The sequence below is a fragment of the Mustela putorius genome, unplaced genomic scaffold, assembly GCF_011764305.1.
Source record: "Mustela putorius furo isolate JIRA1106 unplaced genomic scaffold, ASM1176430v1.1 tig00000596_pilon_pilon_pilon, whole genome shotgun sequence".
NCBI classification, from domain to species: Eukaryota; Metazoa; Chordata; class Mammalia; order Carnivora; family Mustelidae; genus Mustela; species Mustela putorius.
In genome coordinates this window covers 15,565,558-15,581,158 of record NW_025421428.1, presented here as the reverse complement: position 1 = coordinate 15,581,158, position 15,601 = coordinate 15,565,558, and the positions used below count along the sequence as shown (strand labels likewise).

General features: G+C 60.5%; 1 protein-coding gene across 9 annotated transcripts in view; it reads left to right on the top strand.

The window, feature by feature from the left end:
* Nucleotides 1–15,601, top strand: part of SEC16A (SEC16 homolog A, endoplasmic reticulum export factor) — a 32,624-nt gene that overhangs the window by 13,817 nt on the left and 3,206 nt on the right. For 4 of the 9 annotated variants that reach the window (XM_013058526.2, XM_004756952.3, XM_013058525.2 and 1 more), the window contains 25 exons: nt 79–205; nt 692–866; nt 965–1,139; nt 2,222–2,364; nt 2,925–2,986; nt 3,091–3,229; nt 3,607–3,852; nt 4,860–4,957; nt 5,590–5,671; nt 5,877–5,994; nt 6,176–6,287; nt 6,474–6,579; nt 7,162–7,302; nt 8,176–8,289; nt 8,495–8,687; nt 9,210–9,455; nt 9,935–10,017; nt 10,820–10,963; nt 12,907–12,987; nt 13,141–13,197; nt 13,303–13,414; nt 13,803–13,940; nt 14,150–14,244; nt 14,801–14,875; nt 15,363–15,422. In XM_013058526.2, the coding sequence (XP_012913980.2) occupies nt 79–205; nt 692–866; nt 965–1,139; nt 2,222–2,364; nt 2,925–2,986; nt 3,091–3,229; nt 3,607–3,852; nt 4,860–4,957; nt 5,590–5,671; nt 5,877–5,994; nt 6,176–6,287; nt 6,474–6,579; nt 7,162–7,302; nt 8,176–8,289; nt 8,495–8,687; nt 9,210–9,455; nt 9,935–10,017; nt 10,820–10,963; nt 12,907–12,987; nt 13,141–13,197; nt 13,303–13,414; nt 13,803–13,940; nt 14,150–14,244; nt 14,801–14,875; nt 15,363–15,422 (3,122 nt within the window). The remainder of the gene's footprint in view (nt 1–78; nt 206–691; nt 867–964; nt 1,140–2,221; nt 2,365–2,924; nt 2,987–3,090; nt 3,230–3,606; nt 3,853–4,859; nt 4,958–5,589; nt 5,672–5,876; nt 5,995–6,175; nt 6,288–6,473; nt 6,580–7,161; nt 7,303–8,175; nt 8,290–8,494; nt 8,688–9,209; nt 9,456–9,934; nt 10,018–10,819; nt 10,964–12,906; nt 12,988–13,140; nt 13,198–13,302; nt 13,415–13,802; nt 13,941–14,149; nt 14,245–14,800; nt 14,876–15,362; nt 15,423–15,601) is intronic. The other 5 variants (XM_013058528.2, XM_013058530.2, XM_045082731.1 and 2 more) reach the window with 3 other exon arrangements.

Below are 15,601 nucleotides of genomic sequence, written 5' to 3'. Positions count from 1 at the left end.
TGTGGTTTCTCTGGCTCGGCTCTCTGAGGAGTGTCTTCTGTCTCCTGTTGTCATAAACCATGAATCCCCTGCTTACAGACCTAGGTCGCTGGGACCGGTACCACTATGGTTCCAGATTCAGGGATCCCCGCACCTGTGACCGGAGGTATTGGTATGACGCTGAATACGATGCGTACAGGAAAGAGAACTATGCTTACGGCGACAGGTTGGTACAGCGCACGCACTTGATGAGAAGGGCTGCTCGTAGTCAGAGCTTTGCTTCTGCGTCTCTGCCGTCGTGTGTCAGTTACCCAAGTTGCCATTGTGTTTGGGATCCTGGTGAGCAGCTGACACCGGAGTCCCTGTCTGAAAGAGAACCAAGCCCTGCTGGCAGTTCCCACCTGGGCTGTGGGGAGGGGAACTGGCCTCAGCACAAGTGCTGGAAGTCGGCTCCTCCTCTTCTTGGGTCTGGGAGAGGCGCGGCTGCATGCAGCATGAACTTGAAGGATGTTTCTCCAGATCTGAAGGCAGGGATCTGAACTTGGGCTTGGGAGGTGGCCGCTTTCCCGAGGGTAGGGCCTGACTGGTCTTTTAAGGGTCACGATCCCCACAGGGGGTGACGACACAGTGCTTGCTGTTGGGTGGCAAAGGGCTGTCACCCTGGCGTCACCTACCCACCGTCCTCTTTCCTTGCCTCTGTCCATGGTTCCAGCAGGTGCGAGAGGTATGATGACCCCTGGAGGTACGACCCTCGCTTCACGGGCAGTTTTGACGACGACCCCGAGCCCCACAGGGATCCTTACGGGGAAGAAGCGGACAGGCGCAGCGTGCACAGCGAGCGCTCGGCCCAGAGCCTGCGCAGTAGCTTCAGCTCCCACTCGCGCCAGGTGGGGGCCCTCTCCCTGTCCCTTCGCACGTGACCGTGTGCCTGAGTCCCCTGTGTTTCCAGGAGTTGATTTTTTCTGTTTGCTTGATGTTTTCCCAGAGTCAGATTTACAGAAATCACAGTGTGGCTGCCGCTCCCTATGAGGTCCCACCTCCTCCCGGCTCCTTGCCTGGCGATTATGCGTACGGCGCCTACGGCAGCAATTTTGGCAGTGCCCAGGGCTTCCCGGAGTACGGCTATGCTGCCGAAGCGGGCTGGCCCACCACGGAGCAAGGTGTGTGTACGCACGGCACCCTGTGCTCACACAGGTGCAGAGGGAGGTCGAGTCACACTGCCGGGGTAGCCTCTCAAGCCTAGGGTAGTGGAGGGAATGGATTGCAGCTTGTGGGAATTGCCAATGGCTTGGCCTGGTCTTCTGTGCAGAATAAGGACTGCTGTGAGTCCCAGAGCTTGTGACAGCGGCCAAGAGCTGCCCAGCCTGTCCATAGTAGCCACATTAGTGTGGCTTTGAGGACAGGCTCCCTGCCAGCCTCTTGGGTGCAACCGCACTGTTTACCAGTGCTGGCCACTTGGGTAAGTAGTTTGCATGGGAAACTCCCTAATTCCTGTGCAAAGCTCCTGTGCACGGACTTGTCACCTGTGCCACGTTCTCAGCCCCTCTTGGAGACGATCCATCAGACGCTTTTCCTGGGAGCCCTCGACGCAGCGGTGTGTGTCAGCTCCTGTGCAGATCTCTGCGCTTCGGGCGTCAGCTGTTGTCGTCCTTGTGGGTGTCCGTGCTCGTCGCTGCCGGGTGAAGGAGGAGCTGGGGGCACGGACGCTCTGGGGGGGCCTCCGGCAGCCAGCGGCCAGACCTTGCTTCCAAGTAGCGTGTGCTCGATGCATGGGGCTGTTTTACAGGAATTTTGTTTCTAGGAGAGAATAGTTCTCGTTCTCAGTTTTTACAGTTGAAACATTTTCGGGCACACACCTGAGTGCTCCTTTTTTTTTTAAGATTTTATTTACTCTTCTGACAGAGATCACAAGTAGGCAGAGAGGCAGGCAGAGAGGAGGAAGCAGGCTCCCCGCTGAGCAGGGAGCCGCTGAGCAGAGAGCCCGATGCGGGGCTCGATCCCACAAACCTGGGATCATGACCTGAGCTGAAGGCAGAGGCTTAACCCACTGAGCCACCCAGGCGCCCCCTAAGTGCTCCTTTTTGATGGGCTGTCTCATGATTAGCGCCTTCCGGTGGAAAGCCAGGTGGTTGTCATCAGTCCGACCTGGGGTGCCAGCCGTAAACGCTGGACTGTCAAATTGGTCCAAAAGCAATAAAAAGTGGCAAGGTGATTGTTTGTTTCTCCCTTTATTTAAACGTAGCTCCGTCGAGACCAACTTCTCCGGAGAAGTTCTCAGTGCCTCACGTCTGTGCCAGGTTTGGGCCTGGGGGTCAGCTCATCAAAGTGATCCCGAATCTGCCCTCGGAAGGACAGCCTGCACTAGTTGAAATTCACAGCATGGAGGTAATTGTGTGAGTGGAAACTGAGTCACGGGACTGTGCTCTGAAGAAGTGACCTAGGAAGATGCTCTCTTCCCACGAGTCTTCGGTTCGTGGTGGTTGTGTTGTACCGGGCCGTTTCTGCGTCAGAGGGCGGGGCGCCGAGTGCCCGGCGGGTGTCCCCTCCAACTTCGTTCCATTGCAGATTTGTTTTGGCTTTATTCGTGGCTCTGGCTTGGCAGGAAGGACCCTGCTGTGTTCATCTCGTGGCTTTTGGTCACGGGTAGAGGAGCTTTGTGATCTGGTGGCAGGTGGGGTGGGGGGCCCGTTCCACGGTCCTGGCAGGCCTCTTGTGAGCACGCGTGAGGGCCCTGCCTCCATTGGAGGGGAGACCTGGTTCTGAGTGCTCCAGAGAGAGTTTGAAAATCATGGTGGGACAGCAGACAGGCCTGCGCGGGTCGGGGGCTGGCGGGGATGGTGCCAGGGCCGGGAACTTAGCCAGTGCCGCCGCGGGCACGGGCGGGTGTTGCTGTGCGCCTGCCCCCCCGCGAGCTGCTCTCTCTCTGTGCCCTCCGCCCGCCTCAGACCTTGCTGCAGCACACGCCGGAGCAGGAGGAGCTGCGCTCATTCCCGGGCCCGCTCGGCAAGTACGTTCCCCGCCGAAGTGTCCGCGGCGTCCGCAGGGAGGCGGCTGCTGCGCTGGGCCTCGCAGACCCGGGTGTCGCGGCTCACGGAGCGTGTGTCCTTGCAGGGATGATACCCATAAAGCGGATGTTATTAACTTCGCACAGAGCAAAGCGACAAACTGTTTGCAGAACCAGAATTTAATTGACAAAGAGTCTGCGAGTCTCCTTTGGAATTTTATTGTTCTCTTGTGCAGACAGAACGGGGTACGTTTCTGTAGCCTGCGGCTTGGTTTCCCCAGAGGACTTGGGTGGAATCCCGCGCCACACAATGTGTGGAGGACAGCGGTGCTGTCCAGGGACTCGCTCGGGGAGACTGTCCTCGTGGTGCTTTGGGGAAGCGGAATTCCAGGCCGTGGGGTTTGGGGTGAAGGGAAGTTCGGGTCTGCCTCTGTCCGGTCACCTGGGGTCTGTCCCTCCTGCTCCCGGCTGCGCCCCGGACGTGGAGTTGAGGGGAGGGTGCTCACCCGAGGAGTCCTGTTCGGGGCCTCACCGGACCTGGACCAGCCCCCACCCACCCCCCGCCACAGGAAGTTCTGTGTGGAGTGAAGCACTTTGTTCTTCTGCTCCTGTGGCCCCTACAGACCGTGGTGGGAACAGACCTCGCCGAGCTTTTGTTACGAGACCACAGAACCGTGTGGCTTCCTGGGAAGTCCCCCAACGAGGCCAACCTGATCGATTTTACTAACGAGGCTGTGGAGCAGGTAGAGGAAGAGGAGTCCGGGGAGGCCCAGCTCTCATTTCTCACCGACAACCAGGCTGCTGGCAGCAACACCCTCGAGAAGGAGACGGAGAGATTCCGGGAGCTGCTGCTGTATGGCCGCAAGAAGGTGAGTGGCCACGAGCCCCCGGGATCCCCGGGTGGCCCTAGCGTGTGCGGTCCTGCTTTCGGGAATGGTGGCACCTTGACTGCGACCCAGGGCTAGTGTCTGTGGAGTCCAGTGTGTTCCCTCCTGGCAGCAGAGCCGTCTTCCGAGGGTTGCCGGGGTCGGAGACTTACTTGCCTGTGCACAGGTACGCCCCTGCTGTGTACACGTCTCAGACAGACTTGTGCGCCGGACTGAAGTCAAACTGTTCTCGCTCGGTTAGGCATGCCCTAGCTGTCACCTCGGGCGCAGGTGCCGGGTGTGGGGGGGGTGCCCTACAGTGGCCCAGCGCCAAGCCCTGGCCATGGAGGGAAGCTCCCCGCGATCGTGCAGGGGAGGGCCGCGCCTGCGCTCTGGCGGCTGGGGTCTTATGGGCCCAGAGTTCTTGGTACTTTGATCTCGTGATGGCAGCTGGAAAGCTCATATTTGGTAAATAAACCATTTTCACGTGGACGTTTTACGACGGATCGGAGCTGTGGGATCTGTCAGCTTTGCTCAACGTTTCCCTCTGCTGTGAGCCGTCCATCTCTGTGAAGACGCTGTCCTCTGAGTGCTACCCCAGATGATTCTGGACGCAGGGGGGCCATATTAGTAAAGGCTCTGTCCGTGTGGAGGTGGTCATCATGGAGAGCACAGTTGGAGGCAGCAGGACCGCTGCTCGCCCGTCTTTGTTCCTCATCCGGGTGCTTGCTCCGGACGCTGGCCGCAGGCAGCCGACCCAGCAGCACGGGCCTTCGCAGACTCGCTGCCGCAGCAGCTTTCTGGCTCAGGCAGATTGGGAAAAGCGGGCTATTGCTTCGTGTCTGAACTGGGCGCGTGTGTTGGCAGGCCTGTGACTCATGCACTCTTCAGTGCGCTCCGGTCCCTTGCCCCTGCCGCCCACCATGCGTGACGACCCCCGGGTGTGGCTTCTTGCTTGCGCACGTCACCGAAGTTCTGGGGACGTCGGTAACTGCTGACATGCTTTGCAGGATGCTTTAGAGTCTGCGATGAAAAATGCCTTATGGGGTCATGCTCTGCTGCTTGCAAGTAAGATGGACAGCCGGACACACGCCCGCGTCATGACCAGGTAGAGAATCTTGCTGTGTATACTATTTCTGGGCATGTCCTGCTGGCCTAGTCGTGCTGCCTGGTCAGCTCTTGGAAGCACCGTGACTTGCAGGGCTTGTCTTGGAAAGCTGGGGCGTGCCCCCTGCACCAGGCTGCTGTCACACTGGCGTGGGCATGCTGGGCCCTCTTCCCTGCGGTTGTACTGCTGACAGCCTGGTAACCGTTTTTTACCACAGAGTTTTCTGTGCTCTGTGAAACCAGCACGGATTCTTCAGTCTTTCTCAGTTCATTTGTCAAACTGCTGGGCTTTTTGTACACTGGGCTGGGGTCAGGCCCGCGACAGTCATCAAAGAACCAAAATGAAACCGGCCTTGTTTTTGTTTGTCATTTAAACAGAGTCAGCTGGGGCGCCTGGGTGGCTCAGTGGGTTAACCTGCTGCCTTCGGCTCAGGTCATGATCCCAGGGTCCCGGGATTGAGTCCCGCATCGGGCTCTCTGCTCAGCAGGGAGCCTGCTTCCTCCTCTCTCTCTGCCTGCCTCTCTGCCTGCTTGTGATCTCTCTCTGTCAAATAAATAAATAAAATCTTAAAAAAAAAAAGTTTAATAAAAAACAGGGCCAACTTAGCTTTTTCTCTCCTCGTGTCTACCTAGGTTTGCCAACAGTCTTCCAATCAATGACCCTTTGCAGACAGTGTACCAGCTGATGTCAGGGCGGATGCCTGCTGCGTCCACGGTCAGTGAACAGGGGCTCTCCAGGGTCCCCGTGGCCTGGCTTCCTGGCTCACTCTCGTGAGAGCTGGCCTCCAGGGCCACAGAGCCTTCGCTTTCTCTTGTCCCGGCTTCTGCGCTGTACTCTTGGATCTCAGCCGTGACGAGATGAAAGTGGTGCCCCCTTCTGAGGATAAGGGTTGGTTGGTTTGGCTTTTTTCTGACCTCAGTGTTGTGGAGACGAGAAGTGGGGTGATTGGAGGCCGCATCTTGCTATGGTTTTGTCCAATCTGAGCAGCAACGTGGATGTGGAGTCCAGGGCCATGGCCACCATGGGCGACACTCTGGGTAGGTCAGGTGTGGGCACGGAGGTTGGGGAGCCCGACACGCTCGGGCGTGAGAGCCACTGTTGGGTGTGGAGGGCCACGGGGTTTTGCCACTCGTGTGGCCCTTCTGGTGGTCGCTATGTGTTGAGGTTTTGGGGAGAACTCAGAGGTCCTGAGCCTTGGCCTGCTGTATGTCTCTTCAGCTTCCAAAGGTCTCTTAGATGCCGCGCACTTCTGCTACCTCATGGCCCAGGTCGGATTGGGGGTTTACACAAAGAAAACAACAAAACTTGTTTTAATTGGATCGAACCACAGGTGAGGACCGTCAAGGTGTCTGTTGTCCTTTAGAAAGGAAGCAACCCTCTGTGAGCTGACCCAGAAACCGTGCGCGCACACCTGGCAGCGGTGGCCTCCGGTCTTGGTGGGGTGCTGTTGGTCACATGGTGGGACGTGCTTCTGGGTGCCTTGTTCGGACACTGAAATTATTTCTTTTTTCAACAGTTTGCCATTTTTAAAGTTTGCAACCAATGAAGCTATCCAGAGGACAGAAGCCTACGAGTACGCCCAGTCTCTTGGGGCGCAGACCTGTTCCTTCCCCAATTTCCAGGTGTGCAGGAGCCACACCAGCCCGTGGTTTGAACGAGTGGGCGGTCAGTGCTAGCAGATGTTTGTTCGTTGAGGGCTTTTGAGCTCTTCCCCCCAAAATAATAGTTTTTGGAAATCCTGGGGAGTCCTTTGATCTGTACCTCTTGAGAAGTAAGTCCTATCGAATTGAGGATTTTCTTTGCATTTAAAATGTTTCCCAAGTGTTTGGTTTCCAGTGCTTCCTGTGCACAGTTTGGAGCGTCGTGGGGTGGGTGTTCTGTGACCCAGGGGGCGTGTGGGTATAAACACTGTAGCGCAGGGTTTGTGGGGACGACTGTCCCACCGTGCTAGCTGCTGGCTGGCCAGGGCACTTGTGGTGACGAGCCCTGCGTGACAAGCCTACAAAGTGTGCTAAAGAGGAAGAGAGAGTTTCTGAGAAGCTTAGTTGCAGCTTTCATGAGAAGTCCTCTGGGGAGGGGCTCAGTGCTGCTGGGTGGCCGTGAGGCACACGGGGCATTGGAATAGCGCCTGCTTTGGGGCTGTTGGGTGACACGGGGGCTGGGGAGGTGGGTCAGGACAACCGTGCTACACTCCCTGGTCCCAGGTGTTCAAGTTCATCTACTCCTGCCGCCTGGCTGAAATGGGGCTGGCCACGCAGGCCTTCCACTACTGTGAGGTGATCGCCAAGAGCGTCCTGCTGCAGCCACACAAGCACTCGCCCGTGCTCATCAGCCAGCTGGCTCAGGTACGTGTTCTCAGACGCCCCGCAGCGGCGGCGGATCCCTGCGCTCGGGCACTGAGGGGTGACCGTGTAGATGCTGGGGACTTTTTCTTGAGCAGCTTGTGGAATTCAGGCATCCTTGGGCAGGAAGTGGGGTTTTGAACTTTTTGGGGACCCCAGCCCGCAACCGAAGCTGGGCCTTAGCTTCAAGAGGAGAAGGACAGCGCGCCCGGGACGCCTCGCTCCGTGACACAGACGCCGGCGTGCGGCCTGCGGGGGCGGGGGCGGGGGCGGTGCGCGTGAGGCCAGGCTGGTCGTCGGCCGGTGCATGCGGCCAGTGCACCCTCCCCCCAGGACCTTCGTTCTAGGGAATGCGCTTCCGTGACCGCTGAGAGAGTGTCTTACTGTGGGGAGTTTTCGGCGTCCACGGACGGACACAGAACAGTCAGCGCGTCCCCGTTCCTGCAGCTTCGGCAGCTGCTCCTCAGGGCCTGCGTTCCTCACACCCCCGTCCCGCACGCTCCCCGCCCTGTCCCTGCACCCCCCCCAAGGCCTGTCAGAGTGTGCACGTCCCGGGTTAGTCAGTGTTTTGATCCCTGAAGGGCAGTCTGTGGAGTCGGGGACGGGCGGCAGCCGCCGGCCATGGGGGCTGCTCCACGCGGGCCGCCCGGCTCGCCAGAGCCAGTCCGGCTCCCACACTCCCTTTCCGGCGACTCGGCAGTGCGAGCGACGCGTCGGGCCGGGTCACCACCACACGCTTCAGAAACCTTGGGTGGCAGGAGCTATCCGACCGGACCCTGAAGATGCCTTTTGTTCCGGCTGGTGATGGCTTTTGAAAACACAGTCCCTTGTCACGCCAGGTAGTAACAGGGCCCTTTCCTCCCCGTGTGCGTCCAGGTCGCATCCCAGCTGCGGCTCTTCGACCCGCAGCTCCGAGAGAAGCCCGAGCAGGAGGCCTTCGTGGAGCCGGCCTGGTTGGTGCAGCTGCAGCGCGTGGACAGGCAGCTCAAGGTGCGGGGTGCTTCCGGTCTCGGGCCCGGAGTTCGGACACGCTGCGACCGCAGTGGTTCACATGCCCGCCGCGCGTGGGGGGCGGAGAGTACGCTCGAGGGGTGTGCGCGTTGGTCAGCGCGCTCCCGGGAGAGGGAGGGCCCTCCTGAAGCGCGGCCGGGCGAGGGTCCGGCTGTCGGGAACACCTGCCCTGTCTCTCCCTCAGGAGGGCGCCGCGGTGTGGAGTCGGGACGGGACCTTCCCCCAGCGCTGTCCCAGCACCCCGAGCTCTGAGGCCGGCCCGTGTGATGGGCTGGCACTCGGCCCGCCCGGGGGCCTGGGCGCCGGCAATCCGCTGCTGGCGCCGCCTGTGCCCAGCGCTGAGCACCTCGGCCAGGGGGTGCGGCTGCTGCCTTCAGGTGAGCCCCGCGCTGCTGGAGAAGCCGCGGGCCTCCCCACCTTCCCCTCGCCGCCGCCGCTTCCGCACGTGGAACGCTGCCCTCCTGCCCTCCCCACGCTTGCTCCCTCGATGGGTCTGTTGCGTCTCCCAGCCTTAAGCAGCCGTCCGAGCGGGCGGGGGTCCTGCGGAGCTCTGGAGGGGGAGGAGGGGGTCGGGGAGGGCTCCGTGAACTCCGAACTCTGTTTTAGGCCCCTGCTCCCGGGTTCCGCTGGGGCCTTGCTGGGAGTCAGGGCCCAGGCCCCACGTAAGATTTGATGATGTCCTCCCCTTGTCCCTAAGAAGCGTATGTTCTGCTTTTCCCCCAATGACTGACGGGCCTGGCATCTTGCCGTGACAACTGGTTCTCTTACCCCGTAACGAGAGAACGTGGCCCTGGGAGAGGACGTGTGACAAAGTGTTGAACGGCCGCCTGTTTGCTTCCCCGAGTGCCCAGAGTCCACACCAGTAACTCCGGCTTCTGTTCCCTGCTCTCTTGGTGCAGCTCCGCCGACGCTCCCCGACAGCCAGCCGGCCCTCCCCGCCAGGGTGCCATTGTTCCCGGTCCCCCCAGCCACGGGCCCCCTTGAGCTGGGGCCCAGCTGTGGACCCCCGGCAGCTGTCTTTGGCTTTCCAGAGCCCTCTGGGTCTGACCCTGTGGCTCTCTACACGGGGCCTGGCCTGCCCCCTTGCGCACCGTCTCTGCCGGAAAGTGAGCACGCACCCCAGGAGGCCAGGAGCCAGGACCCAGGTAGGCCTGCTGGAGCGCCAGCCCGAGAGCAGAGCTGGGGGCTTTGGCATCGAAGGAGGAGGTTGGTGGAAGAGCCTTCAGTCATCTGAACTTGACACAGGTTTTGTTTGTCAGCATGTGCGGAGGGTTCCGGAAGCCGTAGGCTGGAGGGCTCACTGATGTCAGTGCTGCCTTCCTCCGGGACTCAGCTGCGTGTCGGCGTGCGGGCAGGAGCAGATGTCCGGGGGCGGCGAGCGGGCCCCACGAGGCTTCTTGTGCCTGCCGTGGGCCTTCCTGTCTCTGCCCTTGAATAAGGTGCCGCGTGCACCCCGCTTTCCTAAAAAAACGTTTCCGAGAACCTTTCCGGTTTCAGACTCTGAGCCCCGCAGTGGGAGGCCCTTGGCCAGGGAGAAGCTGTGCCGTGTCGCACGTACATCGTGTCAGCTCCTGTCCTGTGTCGGCGACACGGAGCCCACAGTGGTCCTCTCTTCTGTTGACAGGGGCGATGCTTCCGGAGGCGCTGGGTAGGAGCTCACTCCTGGAGCTGAGAGAAGAGGGTTTCGGTGGAAAATTTGCTAACCTGGTACTTGCCCTCTTTTTCCCCCCAAGCTCTTTTACTTAAGTTGCGTTGATTAGGAGCCCAGCCTTGCTGTTCTCCAGCTGTAATGGGAGAATCCGGAAAAGCGCGCAGCTGTGCCTCGTTGCTCCTCGGCCGGAGAGCCCTCGCTATGCGCAGGGTCACTGGGAAGGCCCGACGAGCTCGACCACTTAGTGGCGCACGGACAGCCCCTCTCGGGAGGCTGCGTTGCTGACCATGACTTTTCCAAACCGGAAAGGCCTCCCCGGTCCTGCACCCCTCTCTGCAGTAGGGTCCCTGACACCTCACTGTCCGTCTCGAGATTCTTGGCGCGTGTCTCGGCTGCTCTGGCCGCAGCGGGGAGGGACACGTGCTGTTCTGCGCGGCGTGTCCCACAGCCGCATCTCCACACACCAGGGCTTCTGTGGGCACACTGCCCCAGGCACTTGCCATAGGCCAGACTTCTGCTGGGCGTTCTTCCATGAAAATATTCTCACGTAAAGTGAGAGTTTATGGAAGACGGGGTCTTCGCTCAGTGATAAGCGAAGCGATAAACTGAAAAAAAAAACAAGTCTTTAACACACCTCCTCCCCGTCCGCAGCTAGCGTCCCCTCGACACACACTCTCAAACCTCTTCTTCCAGCTCTGTAGTGCCCAGTGCACCCCAGCACAGTTGCTTGCGGGAGCAGGCGGGAGGCTGGGGCTGCTGTCCCTTCCCCTCCCCCGCTCTGCTCTCATGGCTCACGGGTTTTCAGGGCCCCCAGGGAGGTGCCTTGGGTGAGCCTGCTCCCGTGTTGCCTTGGGACAGGGCTCCTCCGGCGTGTCCCAGGACTCTGACGCGCCCCCGGCGGGGGAGGGTGCTAGCTCCAGTGCTCTGCAGCCGCCGACGTCCGCTCCCGAAGTGAAGAGACCCGCACCGGCAAACAGAAAAGACACTAGGGAGCCCAAGAAGGTGAGACATGGCCTGGCTCCGGCAGGGTGGGGGCTTGGGGTCCAGGGCGGAGGCAGCTCCCACAGAGCACTTCCCCACACTGGCGGCGGGCCAAGGCCTTCCTGTTGTCCTCGGCACCTACTGAAGCACGCAAAGCTCCCTGAGTGCCCGTGTGTCCGTGTCCTGTATGACCACTAGCCGGAGCAGTTGGAATGGGACCAGGAGGCCCCATGGGTCCCCATGGCCTGTCAGAACCCACCCCAGATGGTGGCCTCTTCAGACTTTGGGACCTGTCCCGTAACTTCCTGTAAAGGAGGTTAATCTTTCGAAATCATCGGGTCATGGTATCTGTTATAATGCAGCTGCTAAAATTTTATATTTCCTCTTTCTTGGTGATAGATGTTGGTCTTTTTTTTTTTTTTTTTTTTAAGATTTTATTTACCTGACAGAGAGCGATCACAAGCAGGCAGAAAGGCAGGCGGGGGGGGGGGGGCAGGCTCCCTGCTGAGCAGAGAGCCGGATGCGCGGCTCGATCCCAGGACCCTGGGACCATGACCTGAGCTGAAGGTAGAGGCTTAACCCACTGAGCCACCCAGTGGCCCTTTTTTAGATGGGTGATGACGTATGACGTGTGCTCCTTGTCTCTTTTGGCGAAACCACTCCTTCCTCTCAGGGCATGCCTAGGTCCGGGCATAGCTGTGTGTCCAGTGTGGGAAGGTGCGACCTGGCTCTTTTCCTAGACAGTTGCACACGGTGACCCCAGCAGAGCCAGAGAGGCCCAGTCATTCCTTGTCACCAGCCCAGCTGGTGACATTCCTGGTTCCCGCGCGCACACGGTGGTTGGGCCGCCCACGGCGGCCTCTCGGCGGGGGTTGTGGTGTCTCCTGGAGCTTTCACTTCGCTCCCTGACGAGTGGGGGTGCCGAGCACCTTTCTCACGCGCCTGTCACCGCCTGTGTGTTTTCCTGCGTGGTGCTGGCTTGTCTTCACCCGTTTGAGCATCTTGGCCCCAAGTCCTCTGTGACATGTGTGCGTCACCGGTGCTGTCCCCCAGCCTGCAGACCGTCTCTTTACTCTCTTCACGTGGGTTTACGCGAGACTTGTTCTTGATTTCCGTACATTTAGCAAATCGAACTTTAGTTAACTGTTAGCCTCTTTTTTTTTTTTTTTTTTAAGCTCGTGTTTATTTATTAGAGAGAGCGGCTAGCGCACCAGCAGGGGGAGGGGCAGAGGGCACAGGAGCAGCCGGCTCCCCACCAAGCAGAGCACCTGACACGGGCTGCATCCCAGACCCCACCCCGGCTGAGGTCGTGACCCGACCCGACACCAGAGTCGGGTGCTCAAGAGACTGAGCCGCCCCGGTTCCCCTTGACGCCTGGCATCACAGGGGGACACAGATCAGATTCCGAGCGTGCGTGAGCCTGAGCTAGAAGAGGACGCTGACCCGTCGTGAGCGCTGCGGAGCTCAGAGCGGCGGGTGTGTGAGCACACACACCCGCTGCCTCCTTGTCTGTGTTTCCGCTGAGGCACGGCCTGCCGGGATGCAAGTGAGCGTCCCTGACATGTGTGTTCTCCCGGCACAAGGCCACAGGGCGGGGGACTGTCCCCAGGGCCCACAAGGACATGACCGGTCTGCTTGCTGCCGCTCAGTCTGGGAGAATGCCAGAGCCTGCCGCTCGTTGGCATTCAGACAGGAAAAGCTCCAAAAGGCACGTGTTCAGATGTGAACCATTTTAACTGTTTTTAAGGGCAGTTCCATGGTGTTAGCTGCCCCCGCCCGTCTTCGGGACTTGTGTTCTCAGATTGGCCCTTGGCCTCGGTGCACACCGTGCCCCTCCCCTCCCGCATCTGTGCGTGCGGCTCCTCTGGGGCCTCCTAGGAGCCGGTCCTCAGGGCCTTTCGGTGCTGGGCTCCCCTCACGCGGCACCGTGTCCTCGAGGCGGTTCTGATGGTTTTCATGTTTAGAGCGGCGAGTCCTGGTTCTCCCGTTGGCTGCCGGGGAAAAGGAGGACAGAAGCTTACTTGCCGGACGACAAGAACAAATCAGTGAGTGCTGGGGAGCGCGGCCCCGAGGGGCATGCGCGTGCCCGTGCCTGGGGGTCGCCAGTGCGCACGGGCCTGGTCACCCAGGCCCGGAGGCCGCAGGCGCTGCTTCCGCTCGGCTCTGTCTCCTGACATTACTTTTCATGATCGCGGCAGATCGTCTGGGATGAGAAGAAGAACCGGTGGGTGGACGTCAGCGAGCCAGAGGAGGAGGTACGTCTGGTTCCTCGCTCTGCTTGCCTGGGCCCTCGCTCCGCATACCGTCCCGGCGGCTCCGGGTCCACAGGCAGGGCTCTGAGCCGGCTTTCCCCTCCACAGAGGAAGGCTCCGCCGCCCCCACCCATCTCGCTCCCCAAGGCTCCGCTTGCTGCGCCCCCTGGTCCTGGAGGGCCCCCGAGGGCCTCTGTGAACATGTTCTCTAGGAAAGCAGGTAACAGAGTCGAGCCAGAAATCAAGAGTTGGTTTGAGAACTTGCTTGTTCTGCAGACATGCCGGAGCTTAAGGGCTGGAAGTACAGGGCAGATGGCAGTCTGTCTGTCTGCAAGGGGGGTCCTAGTTTTCCTCAGGCGAGTCTGCAGGGGGCCCCCCACCGTCTCTAGAGCGCGAGAGCCCTGCTCCGCAGCCCCCAAGCTGCTAGTGAGCAGTGCGGCTCTGGCAGCCTCGATGTGTAGAATGGGCACCTCCCCCGGGGTAGCAGCCGGGCTGTGCCGTGTGGAGAGCTGCGTTCCCGTCTGCTCTTCCCGCTGGAGGAAGGGGGACCCTGGGGGAACAGGATGCTCTGGGGCGCTGACCCAAATCTGCCGCTCTTTCCGGTGCAGCTGGAGCCAGAGCACGCTACGTGGACGTGTTGAACCCCGGCGGGCCCCAGCGCAGCGAGCCGGCTCTGGCTCCTGCGGAGCTTTTTGCCCCCCTGGCCCCGATCCCGATCCCTGCACACGTGTTCGGACCGAATCCAGGTGGGCAGTGTGGGACCTTCTGATCTCTGATCCCTTTCCTGAGCTCCTCTGGCTTTAATCTCCCGTAAGAACAGTGACCCGGCAGAGCCGGGGCTCATCTGCTCGTTCATGAACCCCCTTCTCTGTCCCCCTCGAATGGGACTGTGGGAAACGACAGGCCGGCGTTGTTGTGAACAGAACGACAGCTTCCTGCGCTGTCTCCTTCACAGACGCAGAGGAAGTCCCACCCGCAGGGTGCGTCGGCAGGGAAGGGCAGGTGCCTGCAGGCGGTCCGGCCAGCGCAGAGCCGGCCTCAGAGCCCCAGGTGAGCAGGGCTGCAGGCCCGGCGGGCGGGCGGGCGGGCGGGCAGGGTTTGCCCCACACCCTGCCTGGGGGATTGGCCCAGCCTTTGTGTCAGGCCCATTGTGCACCCGGGGACCAAGTCCGTGTGTATAGGAAGACTCCCTCTACAGATGGGGAGTGTGACCGTGTGCACGAGGCCTCGTGGTTGTCTCGCTGAAATCATAGTCGGAAAGGTGGTTTTTAATTTTGGAAACTGGGGTACGGAATCACGGAGAGTCTGGTGTCTGAGGGGGACAGTGGATTGCGAGCCTGGGTCCCCAGCTAATGAGCTGCTTAACATGTAAGGCGTCACGTAATGCTTCAAAGTCTGTTTCCTGCTCCGAGTTGGGATGACCAGGCCGTCGTGGGCCTGGGATCCGCGTTCCTTGGAGATGGGCGGCGGAGCGATGGGCCCTGCATCTACTCAGACCGGTGCCTTCCGTGGAGCCCAGCACCTCCAGGCCGGGCTGGGCCAGGTCGGGGTGGGGTCCCGTGTGGTTCCACCGGTGGGACGGCTGCACATCGTCTTCCTCCCACAGGCGTTTAGCTCTGCCACTTCACTCGCTGGCCCCGAGCTCCCACCCGCCGGCGAGGACGGCTCCCGCGGAGGAGAGGTAAGGCCCTCCCGCCAAAAGGACCTGCCCAGAAGCCAGGCCCGGCACGTCGCTCGTGTGCACTGTCCACGTGGCTGCTTCCTTTAAAAGCAAGTCTTGACGAGTCAGAAGAGACAGTTGAGCAGCCTCTTAAAACTGCCCGGTGTCAAGTTTGTACAACAGATGGTCCCACTTGTCTGTGCAGACTTGTCTGTCCCACAAGTCTGTCCCACTTGTCTGAGGGTCCCCACCTCAAGCAGGGCTGGAGTGCACCTGCCCCTGGCGCTGCCCAGCATGGCCGGGCCACCGCGGGCCCCCAGCTGGGGGTGTTTTCTCTCTAAGAGCTGCCCCCGAAGGCAGGCCTTGTAAGCTAACTCTGGCTCCTCTCCGTCCAGACTGTCCCGGTTCTGAGGGCATCCTGCAGCTCTCGGGGGTTACACGGACCGCTCGGAGCGGCAGCGTGCATGCTGATTTTCTATTTGTGTGTGTTTTGTATGTGTTCCTGTAGCTTTCACGCTGTAGTTCACTGAGTTCATTGTCACGTGAAGTAAGCCAGCATTTTTATCAGGTACCTGTGCCTGGCGGTTCTCACTGGACACGCGTTGAACTGGGTCGCCTTTGTGTCCCCTCTGAGCGCACTGTGCTGGCTGGCCACTGTGCCCGTGTCACTAACGCGACCCGCTGCCTCCCCACCCACCACACACTGGAGGATGTAGTGTTCCTTTCTCCCCAGGACCTCGGGGGGTC